Source organism: Vidua macroura, chromosome 20 (genome assembly GCF_024509145.1).
Source record: "Vidua macroura isolate BioBank_ID:100142 chromosome 20, ASM2450914v1, whole genome shotgun sequence".
Taxonomy (NCBI): domain Eukaryota; kingdom Metazoa; phylum Chordata; class Aves; order Passeriformes; family Viduidae; genus Vidua; species Vidua macroura.
This window is the reverse complement of record NC_071590.1, coordinates 5,451,451-5,472,527: the sequence shown is the minus strand read 5'-3', so window position 1 is coordinate 5,472,527 and position 21,077 is coordinate 5,451,451. Positions and strand designations below refer to the sequence as shown.

Below are 21,077 nucleotides of genomic sequence, written 5' to 3'. Positions count from 1 at the left end.
GCAAACCCTCTGTGTCCAGAGTGGGAGGTGGCAGGGCTCTGGCTGTGCTGTGGTGTCTCACTCACACTCCCCGTTCACAGCGATGCCCGGAACATGGCCCGGGACGTGCAGAACACCTTCTACGAGATCGTGTCCGAGTTTGGGAACATGAGCCAGCCCCAGGCCGTGGACTATGTAAAGAAACTGATGACAAAGGGCCGCTACTCCCTGGATGTGTGGAGCTAAGAGTGGGGCTGGCGGGGCCAGGGAGAGAACAGGTCCCCAGGCGTGGGCCAGGGGAGCTGGCAAGTGCCTGCTCGCCCACTGCTGCTGTGGGTGACGGTGTTGTCCCCAGCCGTCACCCCAACCACGGCTACCCTGGTGTCACTCCCAACCCTTCCTGGGCCTCAGCAGCCCCTCGGGGCAGTTTGTGGACCCAGGGGATGGAAAGGATTGAGAGGGGCAGGGGGGTAGTTCAGGCTGCTGTCCAGGAGCTGCGGTGTCACCGGCACCTCAGGGTGCACCCCATGGCACCAGCGTTTGCCTTGAGGCCAGGGACATCAGGGACTGCAGCCACTGTGGGGCAGGAGGGACAGACACTGCCAGGGAGTCCTTCCCTGGACACGAGGTGTTGCCTTATCCCCGGGGCTGCAGGGACAGCAGAGGGGTGGAGGGGCTGTGCTGGGGCTGGGATTGTGGCTTTGCCTCCCCCCTGCCCACCCCTGTTTGCCCAGCTCTGGGATGTGGGGCTGGCAGCTGGCTCTGGGCACAGAGCTGTCCCATGGCCCCAGCAGCATTCCCTGCTCCATTCCCGCTGCCCGCCCTCGCTCCGGCCCCAGCGGGAAGCTCCTCTCCCTGGGGAATACACCCGGTTTGGGAGGCGGGGTCTCCCCAGCCCGGCTGCTCCCCTGAGCCCAGCCCCTCCCTCGCACCATGTACGGTCATTTTTTAAATATGGTTTTTATTTTTAACATCTTTGTGATTTAAGCATGGGGAAAAAAAAAAAAAAAAGAAAACAAACAAAAAAACCCAGCAGAAACCCCAGACTTCCAGGCTGTCCAATGATTGTAAATTATTTAAATACATTTGCCCTTGGAATAAAAATCCTGTGTCTGGAGTTTGCTTCCTGCATTCTCTCTGCTCAGCCAGAGGGAAGAAGGAGGCAGGAGGAGCCATGGATGATAACCAGGAGGAAATCTGGGCATGTGGTGGCAGCTCTGGGTTTAGGCTGAGCTGGTGCCAGCCCCTACCCTGAGTGCTGGGCTGTGCGAGGGGAGGGAGGATGGCAGTGGGGGGCTCTGGACTGGGGTGCAGCTGTGCCCAACCTGCTCTTTGGTTCTTCCAGAGCTCCCAGTGCTGGTACAGGGTGTCTGTTCCCCACCTCCAGGGACACTGAGGTTCTGCTGGGCCTCCTTGGTGGCCACAGCCTGTGCAGACTGGGGTGCCATGGGAAGGAGCACCCCCTGCGGCTCAGGCTGATGGAAGGGCACAGGGAGATGACTTTTCATAAAATCATGGGCTCATTTAGGCTGGAAAACCTCTCCAAATCATTGAGTCCAACCCTTAACCCAGCACTACCAAAGCCACCACTCAACCATGTCCCCAGCTGCCACATCTACATGGCTTTTAAATCCCTGCAGGGATGGTGACTCCACAACTGCCCAGGGTAGCCTCTGTCAGGGCTGGACAACCCTTTTGTGTGAAGACATTTTCATTAATATCTATCTAAAGCTCCCCTGGTGAAACCTGAGGCTGTTTCCTCTTGTCCTATTGTGACAATTGTCCTATTGCCCCCCACCTCCACCCTCAGGGAGGTTTTGTCAGGACCCCCTTCCTGATCAACCAAAGCTGCAGAGCAGAGTGTGGGAGCTGTTCCCAGACCTGGGGCAGCTGTCCCGGTGGCCTGGGGCAGCTCCTTCCTTTTATTTTCACATTTGCAGCCTCAGGTGCTGCTTGCACAGCCCCAGCGCGAGGCCTGGAGCAGGCTCCTGCTGCTCCCACCCCTCCCGTGCCCCTTCCCTGTGGATTGAAGGCGAGGGAGGAGCTGGGGCAGCCCTGGAATGCCCTTGCAGGGCTGGGGGGCAAAAGGGGGAGCCTCGGGCACCCCTGGAGCTGTGGGAGGCAGTCCCTGGACGCTGCCCTGTCCCAGTGGGGTGGGGAGCACCAGCATCCAGAGAACATCCCAGTGAAATGGGAGTGGCATCCCAAGCATCCTGCTGTTTGGATGTGGAAGGCAGCCAGGGCAGGAGGTGCAGGGTGCTCCTGACTCCAGGTGAGCACATGGACTGTCCAGGAGCAGGCCCCAAGCTCTGTCCCACACCCGGGCCTCCAAGGAATGGGATGAGACACCAGAGTCCGGACGGAATTGAGGAGTTGGGGATAGGGGATGGAGCCAGTGGGGAGAAACAGTCCAGCCCTCCACAGTGCCCCACTTCAATTCTCCTTCGTGTCCTGGTTCTTGTTCTGAATCTTCTGGTGGACGACACGGAGGGTGGTGAAGAAGTTGCCCAGGAAGAGGATGGAGAAGGGGAGGCCGCACATGAGGACCTGTGGGAGGAGAGGCTGGAGTCAATAGGAGGGACCTGCCTGGGGCATCCCCCTCCCAGGGCACTGCCAGGAGCCTCCTTACCTGCCACTCCTTGCACTCGGGGTGCTGGAGCATGCGGAACAGGGTGATGGCGTTGTAGAGCTGCCAGAACTGCAGGGGAGAGGAGATTCAGGGGAGCTGCTGCTTTCAGGGGCTCAACCCCAGGCATGTGCCTGCCCAGCTGTGTATAAACCCCACACTGACCTCATGTGGGGGCAGTGAAACCCATCCAGGCTCAGGGCCAGAGGACCCCAGCTGGGACATCCCCCCTGTTTCAGGCCAGCTGGAGCCCAAGGGCCTCAGAGCAGCCTTTGGCCATCAGCCTCAACGATCTGACAGAGGAAGGACTCCATCATTTCAGCAGCAGCTCAAAGCTGGAGCTCAGAAGGGCTTTGAAAGGCTTTGGAAGGGTTCTCACTGCAGCACCCAGCAGAACCACCCCAGCTCCTCCCCATCTCACTTCCCCAGTTGTGGTGGCTGCTTCGGAGAGAAAGGCTCAGCACTTGTTGGAAGCATTTCCCTGCCCCAGGCATCCCATATCGCATGGCTGTGGCAGCCTGTGGGGTCTGAGCCATGTCCAGGCCACCGAGCACAGCTGGGAATGTGGCACATCCCACTCCCACCCAGGGCTCTGGCATCTTGCAAAGACTGGGGCAGCCTCACCTGCCCAAAGAAGAGGAAGGGAAGCAGGAACGTGAGGCCTCTCCACATCCAGGACTGGAAGCCCTCTGCAAAGGAGGAAGGTTTCTGTGAGGACCTGGAATGGGCTGGTGGAGAGGGGATGGAGAGAGGGGGATGGAGCCCAGCTCCTCCAGATGTGGAACACAGGGAGGCTCAGTGCCCACACCGTGCCTGGCTGAGGAGGTCCTGCCATTCCAGCCTCACTGTGGGCACTTGCAGGGGGAACAGTGGCAGGGACTCCTAATCCAACACAGGGCTCTGGGCTCCAGTGCAGCTGGCCCTCAGCTCCTGCTCTCGGTGTCACAGGGGCTGGGGAGGTGACAGCCCACAGTGCCTGGGGTGTTGGAGGGATGTGTCTGAAGGAGCTTCCTGGGGAAACCTGGGATGCCCAGAGCCACATCCACTGCCACTTCACATCCTGAGGGAGCCAGCTGTGGGCTGGTGGTCCCAGCAGAGCAGGAGGAGGGGGACAATCATCCTATGGGGTGGTGCTGCCCCATAGGACATGCTGCTCTGGGAGCTTTGGTTTGACTTGTACCTTTTACTGTTCCTGCCACTCATAAAAGTGACCTCAAATCAAAGTGTCACCAGGTCTTCAGAAGAACCCACAGCTCCCAGCCTGAGACCACCAGCAAGGGGACACCCCACTCACCCACAGTCAGGTCCATGTTGTGCCTCTCTCCCAGCGCTCGCAGCCGGTACAAGCACCCACTCTGGTAGTAATACTGCAGGAACTGCACAAAGCCTGCAAGGAGAGCATGGCTGCTGTCAGGAGCTGCCCAGGGATCCCCCTCCAGCCTCAGCATCATCCCACGAGGCCAAGGGAACTGCCAGGTGAGCTGAGCAGCTGCAGCCAGGTCTCCATGTGCTGCAGAGCTCTGCAGGCACTCAGCACCTGGGGGTCAGTCCCTGTCCCAGCACACATGGCAGCACTTACTCTGGTACATGGAAAAGGAGAGAAACTGGTTCCTGAACATCTGGTACATGAGCCCATCTGGCCTGTGGAGAGACGGTGCTGGCTTGGGGACATGGGGCTGGGAGGGGACGGCCAGCCCTGCCTGTCCCACAGCCCCTTTGGGCCCTTGGCCAGAGCTGCCACGGGACAGGGGACACAGACTTACCAGGTCAGCATGACACCTGAGAGGAAGGTGGAGATGTAGTGATGGAAAACCCACCAGCCTTTGATCCTGGAGGGCAGACACAGAGAAGCACTGTCACGTCTGGAGCATGAATCCAGAGCCAAAGGCAGCCTGGAGAGTGGAGCAGCCCAGCCCCAGCCACCCCACAGCTCCCAGGGCTGGTTGGGAAATGCTCCTCAGAGCAGGACCCAGGGCCTCGGGGCTGGGCAGCACCAGGGCCCTTCCAGCTCCACCTTCCCGCGCCGCCTCCGCACGGGAGGTTCCTCCTGCCCCGCTCCTGCAGCTCCCAGCAGGGTTTGCACACACCCTGAGTAGGAGGGAGCTGCTCCCCTGTGACGGGTCCTGGCTCCCCCAGCCCCTCCCCGGGCCCAGGGCACTCACTTGGAGCCGTTGTTGATCAAGATGCTCTCGCGGATGGTGAGGGTGCAGTAATACCACACCAGGAGGAAGTTAAAGACGGCGTCTGTCACCCTGGGTCACACAGAGCAGGGTGTAAGGGCACGTGCTGGGGGCACAGGCACGGGGACAGCCCGTGGGACACCCACCCCCAAGGGAAGGGAGCTGCTCCCCACCACCCACCATGGCCACGGCAGCCACAAAGGCCACCCCATCTCCAGGGCAGTGTCCAGATGCTTTACCAGGATCTCCTGTTCAGCTCTGGATATTCCAGGATGGGAGAGAAGGGCAGGGGGGCTCTGGCAGGAGATCTCTACCCAGCACCAAGCCAGACTCACCTGGAGTTGAGGAGGAACCGACAGGAGAAGGAGACAATGAGTAGGATGATGGTGAGGTAGAGTTTGAACTTCTCGTACTCATCTTTATATGCAAACCTGCAGGGAAGCACAAGGACAGGCTTGGAGCAAGGGGGCTGCTGGGAATCTGTGTCCTCCCATCCCATCTGGCCGGGTAAAGTGATGTCCTTTTGGGAACCTCTGGGAGACACTCGGGAAGAACCTTGCCTTGGGGGTATTTCTGAGAGCAGAGCACATCAGGCTCCTTCCACACGTCTGAGCACCCCAAACCACCCCAGCCTGGTGGGGAAGATGGGCAGACTGGGATCTGCACACATCTCCAAGGGCAGGACTGGGGAACAGAGGGAGAGGGGAGTGGCTCCTGGCTGGGCATCTCTGGCAAGCGAAAGGCTCTAAGGGGCCAAAACCAACTTCTGGTGTTTCCCCAAGGGAAGAGGAGGGGACTAGCCACAGTCTGTCTTTCCTGGAAGTTCCTAATACAGTGGAAACATGGACATGGCTTTGGTGGAGGATCCCATTAACTTGTCAGAGCTAATGGTCCATCCCAGCCCAGTGGCAGGAATGTGAGGGGGAGCCAAGGATTTGGCTGATTCTTGGGAAGTGATGCAGAAAACAGCTCAAGAAGGGAATCTACACCAGGTGTGCCAAGTGTCTCCCCATGTCTGCCTGGGAGGAGCTGCTGTTCCTGGTGCCAAGGGGATCCCAAGCCAGGAAAAGCAGAGGAGCAGCGAGGAGGGGCCGTACTTGGCCTGTTTGCTGAGCAGTGTCACGTTCACGTTGCCGAGCACCAGACTCAGGTACAACCTGGGGAGAGAGCAGAGTGTTAGCACAAGGACCTGCCCGTGGAGCTGTCCCCTCTTGTGCCACCAGTGGGGCCAGAGATGAGCCCTCAGGTGCTTCCACTCGGAGCTGGCAGGCACCAACCCTCTGGAATCCCCTCCCACGGGCAGGGGGACGGATGGGGGAGCACACACCCCACATCCCACAGGCACTGGGGTGTTCACCAGGGCTTCTCCTTGGGCACAACCACTGTGCAAGGGTGGGTGATGGCCATGAGCAGGCAGAGGAGTGAGGGGCAGCACTGCTGGCTCCTGGCCAGGTGTCCTTGGGGAGCCCAAGTGGAGCAGCAGAGCTGTGACACCGCTGGGTGCAGGGTGACAGCTCAGGGGTCTGTGCCTGCAGCGTTACAGCCACAGGGATGTGGAGGGTGGCCCTGGTGCCCCACCGGAGCTGAGGTGCCTTCTCACCCGTTCTTCTTTGGCAGATAGGCCTCCATCTCAAAGAACACGTTCTGCCTCTCTTTAATCAGGCTCTGGGTCTCTTGGATGGATGCTTCCTGCTCGGGAGTCGCCTGGGCTTTGCATCTGGGGAGCAGACACAGACACTGGCGTCAGGAGAGCCTCTGTAACGTGAGCAGCACGTGCTGGCACTCCACAAGTGACTGACTGGGGCAAGGACACCCCCAAGGACAGGGAAGGTGGATGGGAGGCAAGTCCACAACTCCATCTGCAGGGCAAACTCCTCTGTCAGGCCGTGATGTTGCTCAAGAGAAGAGAGCAAGGTGAGGCCAGATGGGTCTCTCACCCTTAGGAAGGATGGGGAGAGCTTTGTGCAGGAGGGGAGCAGCTCATGGTACCTGCAAAACCCTTGCAAGCTCTGAACAGCAAACAGGGCACAGGAAAGGGGGGCTGGGGGAGAACAGCCTCCCCACAGCCCCTGGCTGCAGAGAAGTTTGCATTTGAGGCATGAGGGGAGCTCAGCAGCCCCGTCCTTGCTGCTCTCCCCTCCCGTGCTGTCACAGAGCACTGACTCACTTTTTGAGGGAGAGCGACAGCTCCTTCAGCCGCTTCTTCTGCCGGGCGATGGAGCTGGAGATCCCATCCTGCAGCTTGGTCAGCTCCTCGAGTTTCTGCTTGTACAGCCTGTGGTTGTCCTGGGAAGGAGAGACCAGCACGCATTAGAGCTGCCTGCCCAGACACCCCTGTCCTTGGGCCCTCTTATGATGCTTTTCTTAAACAAATGTCCTTAATGTCACCTGTGCAGCTGCTGGGTGAGAGGAGGGGTGGCTGCAGAAGGCCAGGTGTGTTTGGGGACAGCCTGCTTCCATGGGAATGCCCAGCCCCAGTCCCAAGCAGGCTATCCACAGGATGTTCCCATGTTCGGGACACCAATGACTGCACACAGCAGATAGGAAAGACTTGGGAATAAACGCTGTGTGGGCCAGGGTACAACTGTGGTACCACAGTGGCTTTGAGTGCTGGGGCAGGATGAGCAGCTCTTTGTCTCCCAGCTCATGGCTTTGGGGCTCCACCTGAGCACCCCTGGGAAGCTGGAAGGAGCCTGTCAGTGGGCTGGACAAAGAGGAAGGGCTCCCAGCAGGGCTGCAGCCACGTGCCCGGTAACCCAACCGCACCTGGATAAGGCTGGATGCATTTCTCCACTATTTTTAGTAGGGAAAGGGGAGAGCTGCTGGATCAATCCTGCTGCTTCTCCAGGTCAGCAGGAAAACAGCCTCACCTCGGCCACAGCAGCCTCAGTGCCACCTCCAGCAGGGAATTACACGCTGCTCACAACAACCCTTGGACTAGACCTTGGCATGAACAAGTTCTAACCTCTGCAGCTCTTATCAACCAGATCTTGATCACCAGATCTTCAAAGTTGTTCCCAAAGGAGAAAGGTGAAACCAAGAGCAGAGGAGAGAAACCTTCTCCCTCTGGTGACAAGCAGCGGCAAGGAGGGAACGGATCCCACACAGTCCCGGCTCCACAGCAGTGATTTATGTCCCCGATTTATCCGAGGACATTCCCTGCTTGACCATCAAGCTTTCCTGCTGCCATCTAGAGTCACCTCCTTCTGGCTCTGGAGTGAATTGTGAGCAAGTGGTTTTTGTGACAAGTCCTTTAGCCGTGCCAGCATCCGAGCTGCACGCTCGGAGGCAGCCTGGATGAGGAGTCAGGGCGGGAGGAGGCGCCGAAGGGAAGGGCCGGCGCTGAGCGGCTGCACTCAGGGCTCGCAGTGGGCGACCCGGGACATCCACGCAACCCCTATGGAGCAAGAGGAGGTTTCTCAAAGCCTCCCTTGCCCCAGATCTGGGCACAGCAGCGACGTGCCCGCAACAACATCCGCTTCACCCCGCTCTCGGGGGGGAAGGAGGGGGAACGGGAACGGGTGCAGCTGCAGCCGAGTGACCTGAGCGGCAGCAGGAGATGGTTGGCCAACCCTTCCCTTGGGTGACCCTGTGTGAGCTGAACCCTGCCCACTCCTTCTCCGGCAGGCAGCGCCCTGGGGATTACACAAAGCAGGTGGAAGCACCTCTGACACCGGTCACCTTCCTGGCACGGAGCCCCCGGCCAGCCCCGGCGGTGACAGGCTATGGCAGTCGGGACAAGGCGCCTGGCTGGAGCGTGCCTGCATTCCGGGAGACCTCGGCTCTGCTGGCCGGTTTCCCCGCGGGGCTGGCTGTCTCCGGGCTGCCCCGAGCCGGGCTGAGAGGAGCGACAAGGAGTGAAACAGCATCTGCGCACCTCGTCCGAACGTGCCACGCCAGGCACCGCCGCTCCCCGCTCCCAGCAGGAAAAACGGGAGATCTGAGGTCTCCGCGCCACGTCCGCGGCGGGCTGGGGCATCAGCCCGGGGTACCCCGCTCTTCCCGAGCCCCGCGCCCCGGCACAGCCCGGCACCGCTGCCCTGCTCCGAAACGCTCTGCCCCAAGGCAAAGCTTTGCCCCAAGGCTCGTGTCCGAGGGCTGGGACACGGGGGGGGAAAGCACCCGGACTGCAGAGGGGAGAGCCCGGCTGCCCGCCGTACCCGCTGGGGATGCTGCGGGGCACCCGCGGGGGATCCCCCACCCCCGGTGCCGGTAACCCCGGCGTGCCGCGCTCGGCCGGAGCGCTCCCTCGGCCCCTGCCCGGGGGCGTCCCGGGGCCGGTGGTACCTGGATGCGCTGGTAGCCGTCCTGCAGCTCCTCCCACTCGCGCAGGCACTCGGCGAGCGAGGCGCCCCAGGCCATGGCGGCGATGGCGGCGGCGACCGGCCCGGCCCGGCCCGCGGCGACGGGCGGCCCTGGCCCCGCCCCGGGGCGTGTCCGGAAGGGGGCGGGGCCGGGGCGGGGCCTCCTTTATCCCGCGTTTCCCCCTAAAGCGGAGCCTGGGAATCGGGAAATTCCCTCAAATCGCGGCCCTTCGCTGGAGCGGCGGGCTGTGCGAGGTGCGCCGGGCTCGCTCCCAGCTCGGGCAGCTCTCGGGGTGCATTCCCGGCCCTGGCTGCGCGAATGAGAAAGCCAAACCCACCGCTAAATCCCGAACACAGAGTGCTGCAAAGCCAGCGAGGGTTTTCTGTCGTGTTTTATTTTGTGATGTCAAAGAACAGAATTGGGAGTGCTGTAAGAGAGAGGGCGGTACTGATTTAGGTACTGGTTTAGGTTTCATGTGACAGCACCGAGGCTTTAAAAGCACCACCTCTGCCCAGAGGTGTGGTTGTAGGATTAGAAGGCAGCAAATGGGAAGGGTGGACTTGTCAACAATCCAGCCAGTGAGTCTGTGAGAGGCCGTGCTGGCTGAGAAGGCACTCACAGGACACAGAGACTTCTAAACAGGGAAGTTCTGCTGTCACCTCTCCGGGCTGGAAGTGGGCACTGTCAGACTCTAAATTTACTATTCCAGACCATGGATAACAAACCTTCACAGAGATAACCCTACTGACTGCCCCACAGCTGTGGTTATAATCCCCTTTGCTCGAGCTGTGTCTAATGGGCCACATCCTGCAGGACTTGCATTCCCCAAACTTCCACCTCCTCCAGCATAGGTGAGTCCCCAGCAAACTCCAGATCTTGACCCAAAATGACATGGAGCTAGAGGAAAGCTTTTCCATTACATTTGGGTCTTTTTTTCACACAGTGTTCAAGTAACTTTCTCCCCAGAAAGGGGAAGGGAAGCGGCTTTCCCCACGGGATGTTCTCTGTCAGTAATTTGGTTCAGACACATCTGTGACTGGGAACCCATAGATTTGGGTCTCCCAGGCTGAGAGCTGCTCCACAAAGCCCCGGTGTGGTCTCATGTTCATTTTGCATTTCAGAAGGTATTTCCAAGCTCTCTGTAAACAGAAGGAAAGTAAAGAAGTGTTAGGAATGGAACAGAAAGTGATTCTTGGGCATTTTCACAAAGCAGCTACACTTCAGTCAACACAGCTTTGTATTTGCTCCCTGTGCTGGACAGAAGTACCTGCAGAGAGGAGTTTGGTACCAAAGTGGGGATAGGCTGGATCCAGATGTGGACCTGAGAGAAACCTGTCCCCTTCATGCTCTGCTCTCCTGGACAGAAGGACGGCTCAGGCTGTTTTCACTACTGAGTGTTATTCTACTCTGATGGAGCGGTGCAATCCTGGATTTTCTACCCTAAAATGCTGTTCCTTCCACAGATGATGAGCAAAGCAGTGAAGTATCTGCCATAATGGTTATAAAGCAATGAAGGTTATCATGCTTTTGGATTGGTGTGACCTGATGTGGCAGAGCAGTTGTGACCTCGCAGTTATCCCACTGTATTAATTACAGCCATCTTAATTATTTGTTAGCTCCAAGTAATCACTTAGAAACTCTGACACACACAGGGCAGATCCACCAGCATTACTGCAGTTCCCTCCCTGGGTTTTCCTGTCAGTGCTCATCTCCCTGCTTGTAAAAGAGTTTGCCCCCTGCACTTGGAGGGTTGCTTAAGGGAAATGAAACCAAAGGTCAGCTGATAGTGCTCCATTGGTTTGTTTTTCTAATCTTGCTGATTCTGCAGGCTCTGAGGCTGATATTCCAATATTTACTCCTCTGGGTTCACAATCTGGGTGTCTCTGGTTCCCCTGGACTCAGCAGAACTACTCACATATTGCTCACTAATAGAATCAGGGGCTGCACATCCCAACTCTGCCTTGTTCTTGCCTTTTTGGAAGCCTTTAAAGATCTTTGCCTGGATTGGCTGGAGGATCACACAGGAATCTGTTGCACTGCTTGTGTCTGCAAGAAACAAACTTGTTTCTTTTCCAGGGTAATCCCTCAGGAAAGCTTTGCCCAGCCAACAGTGGCACTGCCCTGTCAATATTTTCTTTCTTTTTTTTTTTTTTTTTTTTGGCATTTAGTAAAATGCTGAGGCCAACCTGTTGATGCCAACTGAGAGGAATGGCAAGGCTCAGGCTTTGACTTTTGCACTGCCATTGGAAGCACATTCTGTGATTCAGTGAGTGGCTGTTATCAGCCTGCAGGAGCAATCACATCCCTGTCAGTGCAGGGACTGAACCCTGTCTGAGCCCTGCTGGCACCCTCAGCCTCTAATTACCCACTGGCACACAGCCATGGAAAGAGCTTTCCTCTTATGTTGGACATGTTTGCACAAAATCAATCACCTTATCAGATACAGACCCAGCTTTAGTGAAATTTGGATCAATCCCTTCAAGCTCCCAAACTTTCCAAGCAAGGGTGAGGTTTTTAAGGAGAGGCTGGTCAGCTGCCCTGTTAGGAGGTACCAGGAGATGCTGTCTGTGTGTTGTATGCAAAGGGAGAAAGGCCTGGCACCAGGGGAGAGGCCACCAGGCTCTTGCACAGCCAGGCCATCCCCAGCCATCCTTCATTAATTTCTTTCATTATTCAGAGCTATGGAACAGCCTGTACTGGCCATCTGACCTGTACATCCTTCCTGGGCAAGTACTATCCCATTGCAGATTTCTCTACAGGAGTGTCTGTGGGAGGGGATTGCTTCTGGAAGAATAAAAAAGGATTTTGGAAGAAGTCAATACTGAAGTCAATGGTAAATGAGAGCCCTGCAAACACTGGGTTCAAAATTTCTCTAACAGCATGGAATTAAGAGATAGGATTAATTGCAGTAGCTTCCACTCTTTCCCTCAAATCCAGGAGATAAATACCATGTTCTGTATCCACAGCTTTGCTTTGCTAGCCCTTTAGTTAAGTAGGGAAAACAAAAATATCACAAGTTCTAGAGTAAGGCCTCGCAGATCCAAAATCACACCTAATCCACCTCCTTAATGGTCTAAGGAAGATGCAATCTCAAATCATATAATCAGTTGCATCATCAGGTGGATATTGTGCATGAAATCACAGAGAATGTCTTATTACTACAGTGATGGGGCTTCAGAAAGAGAAAGGAAGTGCAGAGCCAGTCTCAGTGGGACTGTGCCAGTGACATACCTGCAGGGAAAAGCGGCAGGAGTGCATCAGATAGGCCATGGTGGCTGTGCTGCTGCGGCTGATCCCCAGGCTGGAGAACACCAGCACTGCTCCCACATCCAGCTGAGCATCTGAGGCAAGAAATGCCAATCACACATCAGTGAGCTGGGAAACGGAGCTTCCCGTGGCAGAGTCAAGCACTAATTTGGTGACAGCTGACAGGGGGGCTGCAGCCTGAGAGACAGGAGCCCTCAGGAGCCCTGACAGCAGCAGATGGGCACTGCCAGCTCCCATTTCTGTAAGCATTTGCCTTTCTTAAAAATCTACAGTTAAAACATGGCCTTGAAGAGCAGCACCAATGACAATGACCAGCCAATGCTTCATTACACCTGAGTGTCACCTTCACATCAGGGATCTGAGAAGTGGTCTTTCATGACCTATCAGCAGTGGTCAGCATCACAAACTCTCCCCAGACAGGTCTAAAGGTATTGAAATTTTATTTTGCATGGAAGGTTGCATATTTAATAACTTTTTAAATTCTTTCTCTCTCTCTCTAGACAGAATAATGTTTTTAAAATATTAGCAACTGAACTCCAGAATTCATAGAGCAAAACATTTTCTTTTAGTGCTGTCAAGATGTTTTGTTTGTTCATTTTTTCCCAAGCACGAAGCCAGCATTTTAAAACTCATTTCTATTGTGAGATACTACTTCTATCCTGAGATCTGGGTAGAACTGGCCTCACTCCAAAATACACCTGGCATGAGGACATGCACACTCCTCTTGGAGTATGTGGAGAGCTTTAGTCTCGTGTTCTGGTTTGAGTAATCTGCTCTCCACTGCCAAATAAACAGTTCCACTATCAGGTAAACAGTGGAACACTTCCACGAGTGCACCTAATAGACTCTTGTAGTCTGGTTTGGAAACAGCCACAAACCATGTGTGATGTCAGAAGGAAGCTTCTGAAATACTATTGGAAAAAAGCATGAGGCAAAATAAAAGGCAAGTAAGTGAATGTCAACATTCAGGTGCACCAAATAATGAAATTCAGTTCAGGACTACAAAATTATATCCTCAAATGTTGTTTCTTTGTGTGCAGTTGTCATGTCTGATATTGCACTTGGATTAGCTCTGTGGGGACAGGGTGGTCTTTTGCTAGTGGCTCTGTCCAGCACAGCTCAGCAGGGCCTTGGTCTGTGGCAGACGTTATCCATTTGATAAGCACAATAAAAAATAACGACATGGTTGGACAGCATCAGGATGGAGCTGCAGGAGCCTGAGCTGCAGGCATTGAGCTGCAGAGTGTGTTTTCTCCTGGCCTATCTGATGAAATCAGCTGAAGGCAGGTTCATGCTGTCCAACCTGAAAGTCTTCCTGGGCCCTGCAGTGGGTCCGCACTGCAAATCACAAAGATTATCAATGCCTCGTGCTGAGTTCTCTAATGTGTGTCACACTCTGGTTCAAATAAAGCTCTGGTGGCTGAAGACTTGGGCTGGTGAGAGTCAAAGGGTTCTTGCAAAGGAGTAAGAGGGAATCCTATGAAGCCCTGGTAGATTCCCTTCTGCAAAGCCTTTTCAGATTGGGTGGAAAGCTCCCTATTATCAGTGAGGTATCCTTTAAAATGAGCAGGGACATCAGAGTCAGATGCCCTGTAAAATCTCCTCTCTGTCCATCAGGCTGGTTAGTGAGGCAGCTCTGGTATCCATCAGGGTGTGGGCTTGCTTGCCCTCCTGTATGGGCTTCCTGTCACTCCCATCTAGTATCCTACAGTGAGCAAGGGCTCAGGAATTCCAGATCAGGACCCACTCACCTATGAAATGAGAAATGGTGGGGAAGGAAGAAAGAAGATCTGCTTCAAGTGAATCGGGAACAGATACATGGAGGCATTTACCTTCTTCTGCAAACCTGGAAAAAGAGCACACAGACCACATGGAGCAGAGAAGCAGCCTTGACAAGGAGGCAAGCATTTTGCTTGCTGTTACACGTGTGAGTTCATCATCATCATCCTCATTAACATGATAAGGGATTTATTATGGTGAGGCACAGAGATGCTTGTAACACAGAATCAGTTTAATCACTGATTTTCCATTTCAATGCTATCAGTATTGATGCCTTAACCTACAGGTAGATGACCTACAGAGAGATAAATGAAAACAGATTAACTGAAAGCAGGTGTGCTTTCACAGAGTGTGTCTTGGCTGTTTTGTGGAGCCCCCAGTTCCCTTCATGTGGTTTTCTATGGCAGCATCTCCTCCTTCCGCAGACTCAGAACTCACGGGGCAAAAAATCGGTGAGGAATTTCCAAAATGTGGAAGCACATCATGCAGAGGGCACAGGAATATTACCCACAGTGCAGAGACATTCCTCTGGAGCCAAAGGCATGAGAAATGTCTGCTGGTGCACATGTCCTGGGGTGGGTAACTGGATTTGTTACTTTGTTTAGGTCACCACCTGGAGAAATGCCACTGGGTTTTTCATTGTGGGAAGCTGGATTTCCAGCAAGGCCTGCAGACTGGGCTGTCTGGTCATGGACAGAGCAGGTAAGGAAGGAAGACCAAAAATGTGACATATTAGTGACTTAGCTTTTACACAGATGTGTTGATAAGATTTTGCTCTGAAAGCTATTTAGAGATACAGGTTTTTCCTGAAGAGTGGTGGTATGTGACAGACTTGAAATACCAAGGGCTTCCCAGTCCTCCTCTTACCCAATTCACCTGTGGAGTGGTCAAGGACTGCAGGACTGTGTTGCTGTTGTGCTAACTCTGGAGCAGAAATTAGAAAACTGACCATGAAATGGCACTGGAATCTGCACAGAGGTTTCCTTGGAAGGCCACAGGCACCGACTCCTCTGCCAATAAACTCTGTGTCACCTCATTTTTTCACATCACAGACACTGGTGAGGGTGATCCTTGAACAGTTTAACTTACAGTGTTACAGGCTGTTCAGAGACGTTGACCAGTGATTTGATCCTCAGATCTTTCTGAATTTGTTTGTCACTGGCCTGCTTGAAATTGCCCATATATAGCTTTGCAGGCAGTATTTCTACAGGGTATGGCTGGAAGGTGTCTAGTTCCTGCCAGAAAGAAACCACAGGCTCAGGTTAGAGAGTGTCTTTGCTCCCATTAGCTCGATAAGTTCTTAAACAAAAGTCATGTGAAGAGTTGAACAGGCACTTAGTCAGCAGCCCATGACATATTTTAGTGTAATGATTCATTCAATCACCTGGATTTGCTGTATTTTGAAGTCTTTGCTAGTGTTACTGAGAATAATTAACAGCCTCACTGTTGTGCCATTACTTGAAGCAAATCCCAACTAAACAGGAGGTGGAATACATTCTTTCCATTGTCTGGAGGGGCTGCAGCACGACAGATTCATTTGATGTTCTCCCTAGTTGCTGTTTGCAAGGCTAAATGAAATCATCTGCCACCTGCAGAGCTGCAGGTGCCCTGGAGTGGCACAGCACAAATCTGCAGCTGCATCCGGAGTCGGCAGCCTGGAGGCTGAGGAGAAAAACACACAAGCAGGCAACAGTGCCTCACATCCCTAAGGGGATGTGCCTTGGATACTGCTCCAGGAGCACAAAGGAGGAGTCTAACAATTTAAAGCTGAAATTGAGAGGCAGGGAGGTGCCTGTGTCCAGCTGAGTCTGAGGGGGAAGCTCAGCAGTGAATTACCCTTCACAGGGCAGCACAAAGTGAATCGATTTTCTCTCCTGTGCTGTCGCATCCACAGGTTAGCACCGTGTCATGGGCTATTTCCTGGGAACCAGAAGGGAACAATGGGAACAAAATACACCTTGGAATGAAATGCTCTGTTGTTCCAGCACCTTCTTAACCTGTCCTGCCTGTCCTAAATGTGCAATAAAGGGTAATTGTTTCTCATAAACCAAATAGATTGATCTTTATAGGTGAAACCAAGCAACGAGGACACAGTGTTTGAGCGGATGGCTGTTTTCTTCCTGGGCCTATTGAAAGAAGGCACTTGTGACCCTTCCTGATGAAAAGACATGGATCACAGTGCTTGGTAGGAATTGTACTTCTGTTTGAAAACATTTGCTGTGTACCATGCCAGATAGCCACGTGTGAGAGAGCAGCCTGCTTCGTGTCATCATTTGCTACTGTTTGTTCAGTTATCTGTACTCTCCATAGGCCAGTTTTGGGGTTATCAGGGGAACATTCCCAGCTTGTTTCCATGAACGTCCTTTCAGGCAATAGAAAAGGAAGAAGTGTGGCTGTAAAAGAATCAGTGGTGAGACTCAGAGCAAGCACAGTAACTCCAATTAATTCTTTTGTCTGAAATGACTGTGATACCAGGTTTGCAGCACCATCTAACCTGAATTCACCAGCCATCATCAGTTGAATATTAATGTCATCTACTTGGAAATTATGAGTGAGTCTCATCTCACCTGAGGCATCCACAGTGTCTTGTGGCTCTTCAGGAAATGGTAACAAGCTGAAAAACGCCTGTACCCTCCCTTCAGGAGGAGCACGGGGTGGCGGGTGAACTGCTCCAAGTTTCTGGCATGGAGGAGGGCATCTCCTTCCCCAGCATCTAAAGAGACCAAAGAGCTGTTTGCCTGGGCAGGTTCAGTGTCTCCATCTGCCTCCCTGACATCCACAGCAAATCCCTTTGCATTCCATCTAATGCTCTGGAGAAAACTGTTAAAAGCTCGACTTATTCTTTATTTGTTGCTGCAGGTCAGTTACAGGGGGTGCTGCTTTTCCCCTCTCATCCTGATCTTTTATTCCTCTCCTGATTTCTTTTCTAGGACCAGATTTCTTTTCCTCTCCCCGTTTTTTCTTTGGGAAATGCTTCTAATAACTTCCCATAATAGGGAAGTTTTATTAATTTAAATTTTATAATCTTAGTTTTATGGAAGCCCTTTTCTTTAGTCTGCTTTAGGCAAACAGGAAAAAAAAAAAAAAAAGAAGTTTCTTAATTAAATTCTTCACAAATGTTTTAAACACTCCCCTCAGTGAAGCAGATTATGGGAGATGGCTGCTCCTCCTCCTCCCAAGGAATCCATCCTGCTTCCCTCTAGCTATGTCTGCTTTAGAAACAGATCAGCACAATAGAAACCCAGTTCTGATTCTTCACACCTTCCCTCTACTGCCTCACCACTGAGCATTTAGAACCTGCTTGCTTTATTCATTCCCCTTACAACTCCACTATTTTTTCTTTAAAAAGTGATGTAAATCTTTACTAAAACTCCTGTAGCCTTTGTAAATCTCAAACAAACAGAAGTGGTTCTGCTCACAGCAGAACAACCAAAGGATGTGTGAAAGCCAAACACTCCCATGGTTCAAGGAAAACTGAACAATGCCATGGAAAAATTTCCAGTACTTCACATTTCTTGGTGAACTCCATCAAATCACCACCTCCATTAAAGGTCAATCTTTTTAAATATCATGAAGTGAAAGCCTTTTGTGACCCTCAAAGAAGGAAGTACTCACCCTGGGAACACATGGAATCTGAGCTGTTGATTTTGGTCTCTGAAGCAGCGCTGCTTCCTGAAAGGCAATCATTTGGACAAGCCAAATCTCAGGGAAATGTGGCAAAAAAAAAGAATCCATCCCTCACATGCAACAAGGAGCTTCAGAGGATCATCCACAGATGGGAAACCAGGGCTGCCAGGATGCTTTGAAATAAAACCTGGATTTTTGAATCCTGAGAACATACACAACACAGTGAAACAACAGAGGCAGAGCACAGTTTTTCACACCAAACTGGGAACATTTACATCTCTTCCAACAAGCTCATAAAATTAAATGAGGAATGGGAAGAATCTCTATCCAGCAGTGAGGTCTGCACTGACATGGGTCACACGTACCTGTTTTTTTTTCCTCCTCCTCCTCCTCCTCCTCCTGATAGTCCGTGGAACTCAAAAAGCCAGTGTCGTGGTCATACACCACACAAAATCTGACATAGCCCAGCTCCTCGGGATTCGGGATCACATACTCCCCCGCAGGACTCTACCAAAAATCACAGAGCAATTCCATCAGGAGCACGGCTCCACTCTTCTCTGGTGGCATCAACACTCCTGACATCTTGCAAGTTACAACTCTCTAGCTACGTGTTGGGTTTGTACGTGTGGGTGGACACGGCACTGCCAGCCCCGGTTAGGAGTCAGGAATGATGCAAACGCCGCTGATTGCTCCACCAGCGGCAGCGGTGCAGATGCCAGCGCTGTCCTTGGGAGGCAAGGCTGCGCTGTGAGTTCTTGTGCAATGTTTTTCCTGATACTCAGCTCCTGTGTGCCAATCCTTGGGGCTGCTGGAGCCGCCTTTGCTTTGTGACAGAATACATCCCCCCAGTGGCGGCCGCGGGGCACGGCCGAGGCAGGGCAGGGGCTGCGACATTTCAAACCAGTTTGGGCTTCCTGCGAACTGCTAAATCCAGGGACGATGCATGTGAAAAATGCATATTTTATGATTGGCTTTACGCAATAGTTACAATGAATATTATATGTGTAATGTTGGAAAGTTGTGCTGTATTAATTCTCTCAAGTAGTGTGTTGAATGTATTTTTAGGCTATAACACAATGTTAAAATAGAAACTATACTATGTAAGATACTTTTTAACTAGCTCAAGAAAGAGATGAGATAATCAAGGAATTCTTCGCACAAGGATAACAATTACAGAAACCCCTAAATTCTCCAGAGGAGAGGAATTTATGGCTTTCCTTATCAACAGAAACGAACTTCTTCAAGCCTGACTTAGACTCAAAGGCGCCTGGGGATTAACAGAAACTTTTTGACAAGTACCAGACGAATTTCTTGTTTTAAATAAAATATATGCATAATCATGAAGTGTTTTGTATATGCAACAGGCTGTTGCTTTTAAGGTTATTCCTTTGTTCACAAGACATGCTTGTCGTGGCTTAAGTGCCCGAGAGCAGCCGGACGTCCGGAATTCTTTGCTTTTTATTGTCTTGTAATTGTCCTAACTCTAAATTTTTATTACTCTAATTGTATTACTATTTTTATAACCATTTTATTATTATTATTAAACTTTAAAACTTTTAAAAACCAAGTGGTTGGCGTTTTTCACAGTGCACACAAACAGCAATCCCCTCACCAGTTCAATCCTTTGGGCTGTAATAATGTGGCTGGCATCGAATTCACACTGAGAACGGGCATCTGAAAAAAAACCAACCAAGACACAGCATTTGGCTTTTAAAGGTGGAATCCTCTTTGTGTTTTGTCAGTGGGAATTCAGGCATCACTCAGAGAAAGAGATGTGGAAATGTGGCACTTGGGGATATGGTTTAGGGGTGGTTTTAGTGTTGCAGGGTCAGCTGTTGGACTGGATGAACTTGGAGGTCTTTTCCAACTTTGATGATTCCATGTTTTGTTTTGTTTTTTTTTTTTTTTTAACTGAGGCCTTCTGGTGCGGGTGTAACAAACTCCAGGGTTGCTGTGAGTCTGTGTGTAACACCAAGTGATAACCAGCAGTGTTAGTCCTGACCCAAGTGTGCTCCTGCAGCATTGCCAGCCTCAGTCCTGTGCTCTGCCCTGTGCCTGCTCTGACCTGCCCAGCAGCTCTGCCTCTGCTGCTCCAGAGCTGGGCAGAGGGGCACTGGAAAGACCCCAACCCCACTCCCAAACTGGCTAACTCCCTCACCAAACCCCTGGAGACAAAGCCCGGCCCTTTCCCCGGGAAAGAAAAGTGGCCAGCCCAGGTTCCTGATGTCAGTTTGTAGGGTTCCCGTGGGACTGTCAGGGCAGCACAGGTTTGAGGTGGGGGCAGCTTGGGTCTGGGGCACATCCTCCATCGTTTGGATTTTTGGAGGTGTTGGGCCACTCAGGGCCACAACGACATTGCAATGTCAGGCACCCTTCTGGGGGTACTGGCACTATGCAAAATGGAAGTGGTTATCAGGAATCTTTGTGTAAGGGTTGAGAAATCTAGTCCAGTTCTAAACCTCTGGAGCAGCAGGGGAGAGTGTGCATCCACGGGACTGATGAGAGCAGGGAGAGCTGAGCATGAGGAAAGCCAAAGCAGCACCAGCTCACAGCACCTGAAATGGGATGGGAGGAAGGTCCCTAGTGCCAGGCCCCAGAAATGATGAGAAGTGATGTGTGTGCTTTTCCTCACACGCCCTGTTGGCTCAGCCTATCTGCCCGGGCTGAGCACAGTGCCTGGGACAAGCAGGGGCAGAAGAAGCGGGCGGGGACACAGCAGACAGGGCAAAGACAGGTAGGGACAGGGAGGGACATGCACGAGCGGGAGGAGGGACGGGGGATTGGCAGGGGCAGCAGCAGCAGGGACAGGCAGGGGCAGAAGAAGCAAGCAGGGGAAGCGGCAGGCAGGAACAAGGACTGGAGCAGCAGGGACAGGGACAGGAGCAGCAGGGACAGGGACAGGAGCAGCAGGGACAGGGACTGGAGCAGCAGGGACAGGGACAGGAGCAGCAGGGACAGGGACTGGAGCAGCAGGGACAGGGAGTGGAGCAGCAGGGACAGGGACTGGAGCAGCAGGGACAGGCCTGTGCCGCGGCCTCACCCAGCAGGCACAGGTAATTGGGCTCCGTCAGCCGCGATCTCCGCCGGTACTGGTTGATGATGTTGTAGAGGTGTCGGGGCTCGCAGAACATCACCCCCGCCATCCCCCGTCCGCCCGGCTGTCGCCGACTATCGCGACACCGCGCTCCCCCGTCCCCGCCCGGCCGCAGGCAGCGACGCCCGCCGGTCTCCAAGGTTACCTCAGGCGGGGTCTCGCGAGACTTTCCCCCGCCCGCCCCTTCCCGCCGCGGGCGGCAGTCTCGCGAGAGCGGCGG

The 21,077-nt window shown here is 53.3% G+C and overlaps 3 protein-coding genes across 3 annotated transcripts in view; 1 reads left to right on the top strand and 2 right to left on the bottom strand.

The window, feature by feature from the left end:
• LOC128817071 (NADPH--cytochrome P450 reductase) overlaps positions 1-1,083 on the top strand; it is a 28,260-nt gene extending 27,177 nt beyond the window's left edge. Inside the window, exon 17 of the mRNA XM_053995169.1 lies at positions 81-1,083. Coding sequence (XP_053851144.1) covers positions 81-225 — 145 coding nt within the window. The 3' untranslated portion in view covers positions 226-1,083. The remainder of the gene's footprint in view (positions 1-80) is intronic.
• On the bottom strand, positions 884-9,199 carry TMEM120A (transmembrane protein 120A). The gene is made up of 12 exons (XM_053995171.1): positions 9,073-9,199; positions 6,953-7,071; positions 6,386-6,502; positions 5,883-5,942; positions 5,121-5,216; positions 4,768-4,857; positions 4,369-4,434; positions 4,185-4,246; positions 3,900-3,992; positions 3,230-3,294; positions 2,609-2,677; positions 884-2,526 (listed from the first exon to the last, which is right to left on the bottom strand). The coding sequence occupies exons 1-12, from the start codon at positions 9,145-9,147 to the stop codon at positions 2,413-2,415; spliced, it is 1,026 nt and encodes a 341-aa protein (XP_053851146.1). The 5' UTR covers positions 9,148-9,199; the 3' UTR covers positions 884-2,412.
• Positions 9,200-9,463: 264 nt separating this feature from the next.
• STYXL1 (serine/threonine/tyrosine interacting like 1) lies at positions 9,464-20,973 on the bottom strand. Its single transcript, XM_053995173.1, has 9 exons — positions 20,804-20,973; positions 19,376-19,437; positions 18,129-18,270; positions 17,752-17,808; positions 16,704-16,849; positions 15,226-15,371; positions 14,109-14,203; positions 12,322-12,431; positions 9,464-10,229 (listed from the first exon to the last, which is right to left on the bottom strand). Exons 1-9 carry the CDS (start codon positions 20,904-20,906, stop codon positions 10,098-10,100), a joined length of 993 nt encoding a protein of 330 aa, XP_053851148.1. The 5' UTR covers positions 20,907-20,973; the 3' UTR covers positions 9,464-10,097.
• Between the last annotated feature and the right edge of the window lie 104 nt (positions 20,974-21,077).

Bases quoted from the DNA above. Each gene is read 5' to 3' on its own strand.
- STYXL1 (XM_053995173.1), bottom strand. From the start codon at position 20,906: ATGGCGGGGGTGATGTTCTGCGAGCCCCGACACCTCTACAACATCATC. The intron at 15,372-16,703 runs GTGAGATGAGAC...TCTTTCTGGCAG, and splicing joins AGACACTGTGGATGCCTCAG to GAACTAGACACCTTCCAGCC. The intron at 14,204-15,225 runs GTAAGTTAAACT...CTCTTTTTCCAG, and splicing joins TCTGAACAGCCTGTAACACT to GTTTGCAGAAGAAGGTAAAT.
- TMEM120A (XM_053995171.1), bottom strand. From the start codon at position 9,147: ATGGCCTGGGGCGCCTCGCTCGCCGAGTGCCTGCGCGAGTGGGAGGAG. The intron at 7,072-9,072 runs GTACCACCGGCC...TCTCCTTCCCAG, and splicing joins ACGGCTACCAGCGCATCCAG to GACAACCACAGGCTGTACAA. The intron at 3,295-3,899 runs GTGAGTGGGGTG...CCTCCTTTGCAG, and splicing joins CAACATGGACCTGACTGTGG to AGGGCTTCCAGTCCTGGATG.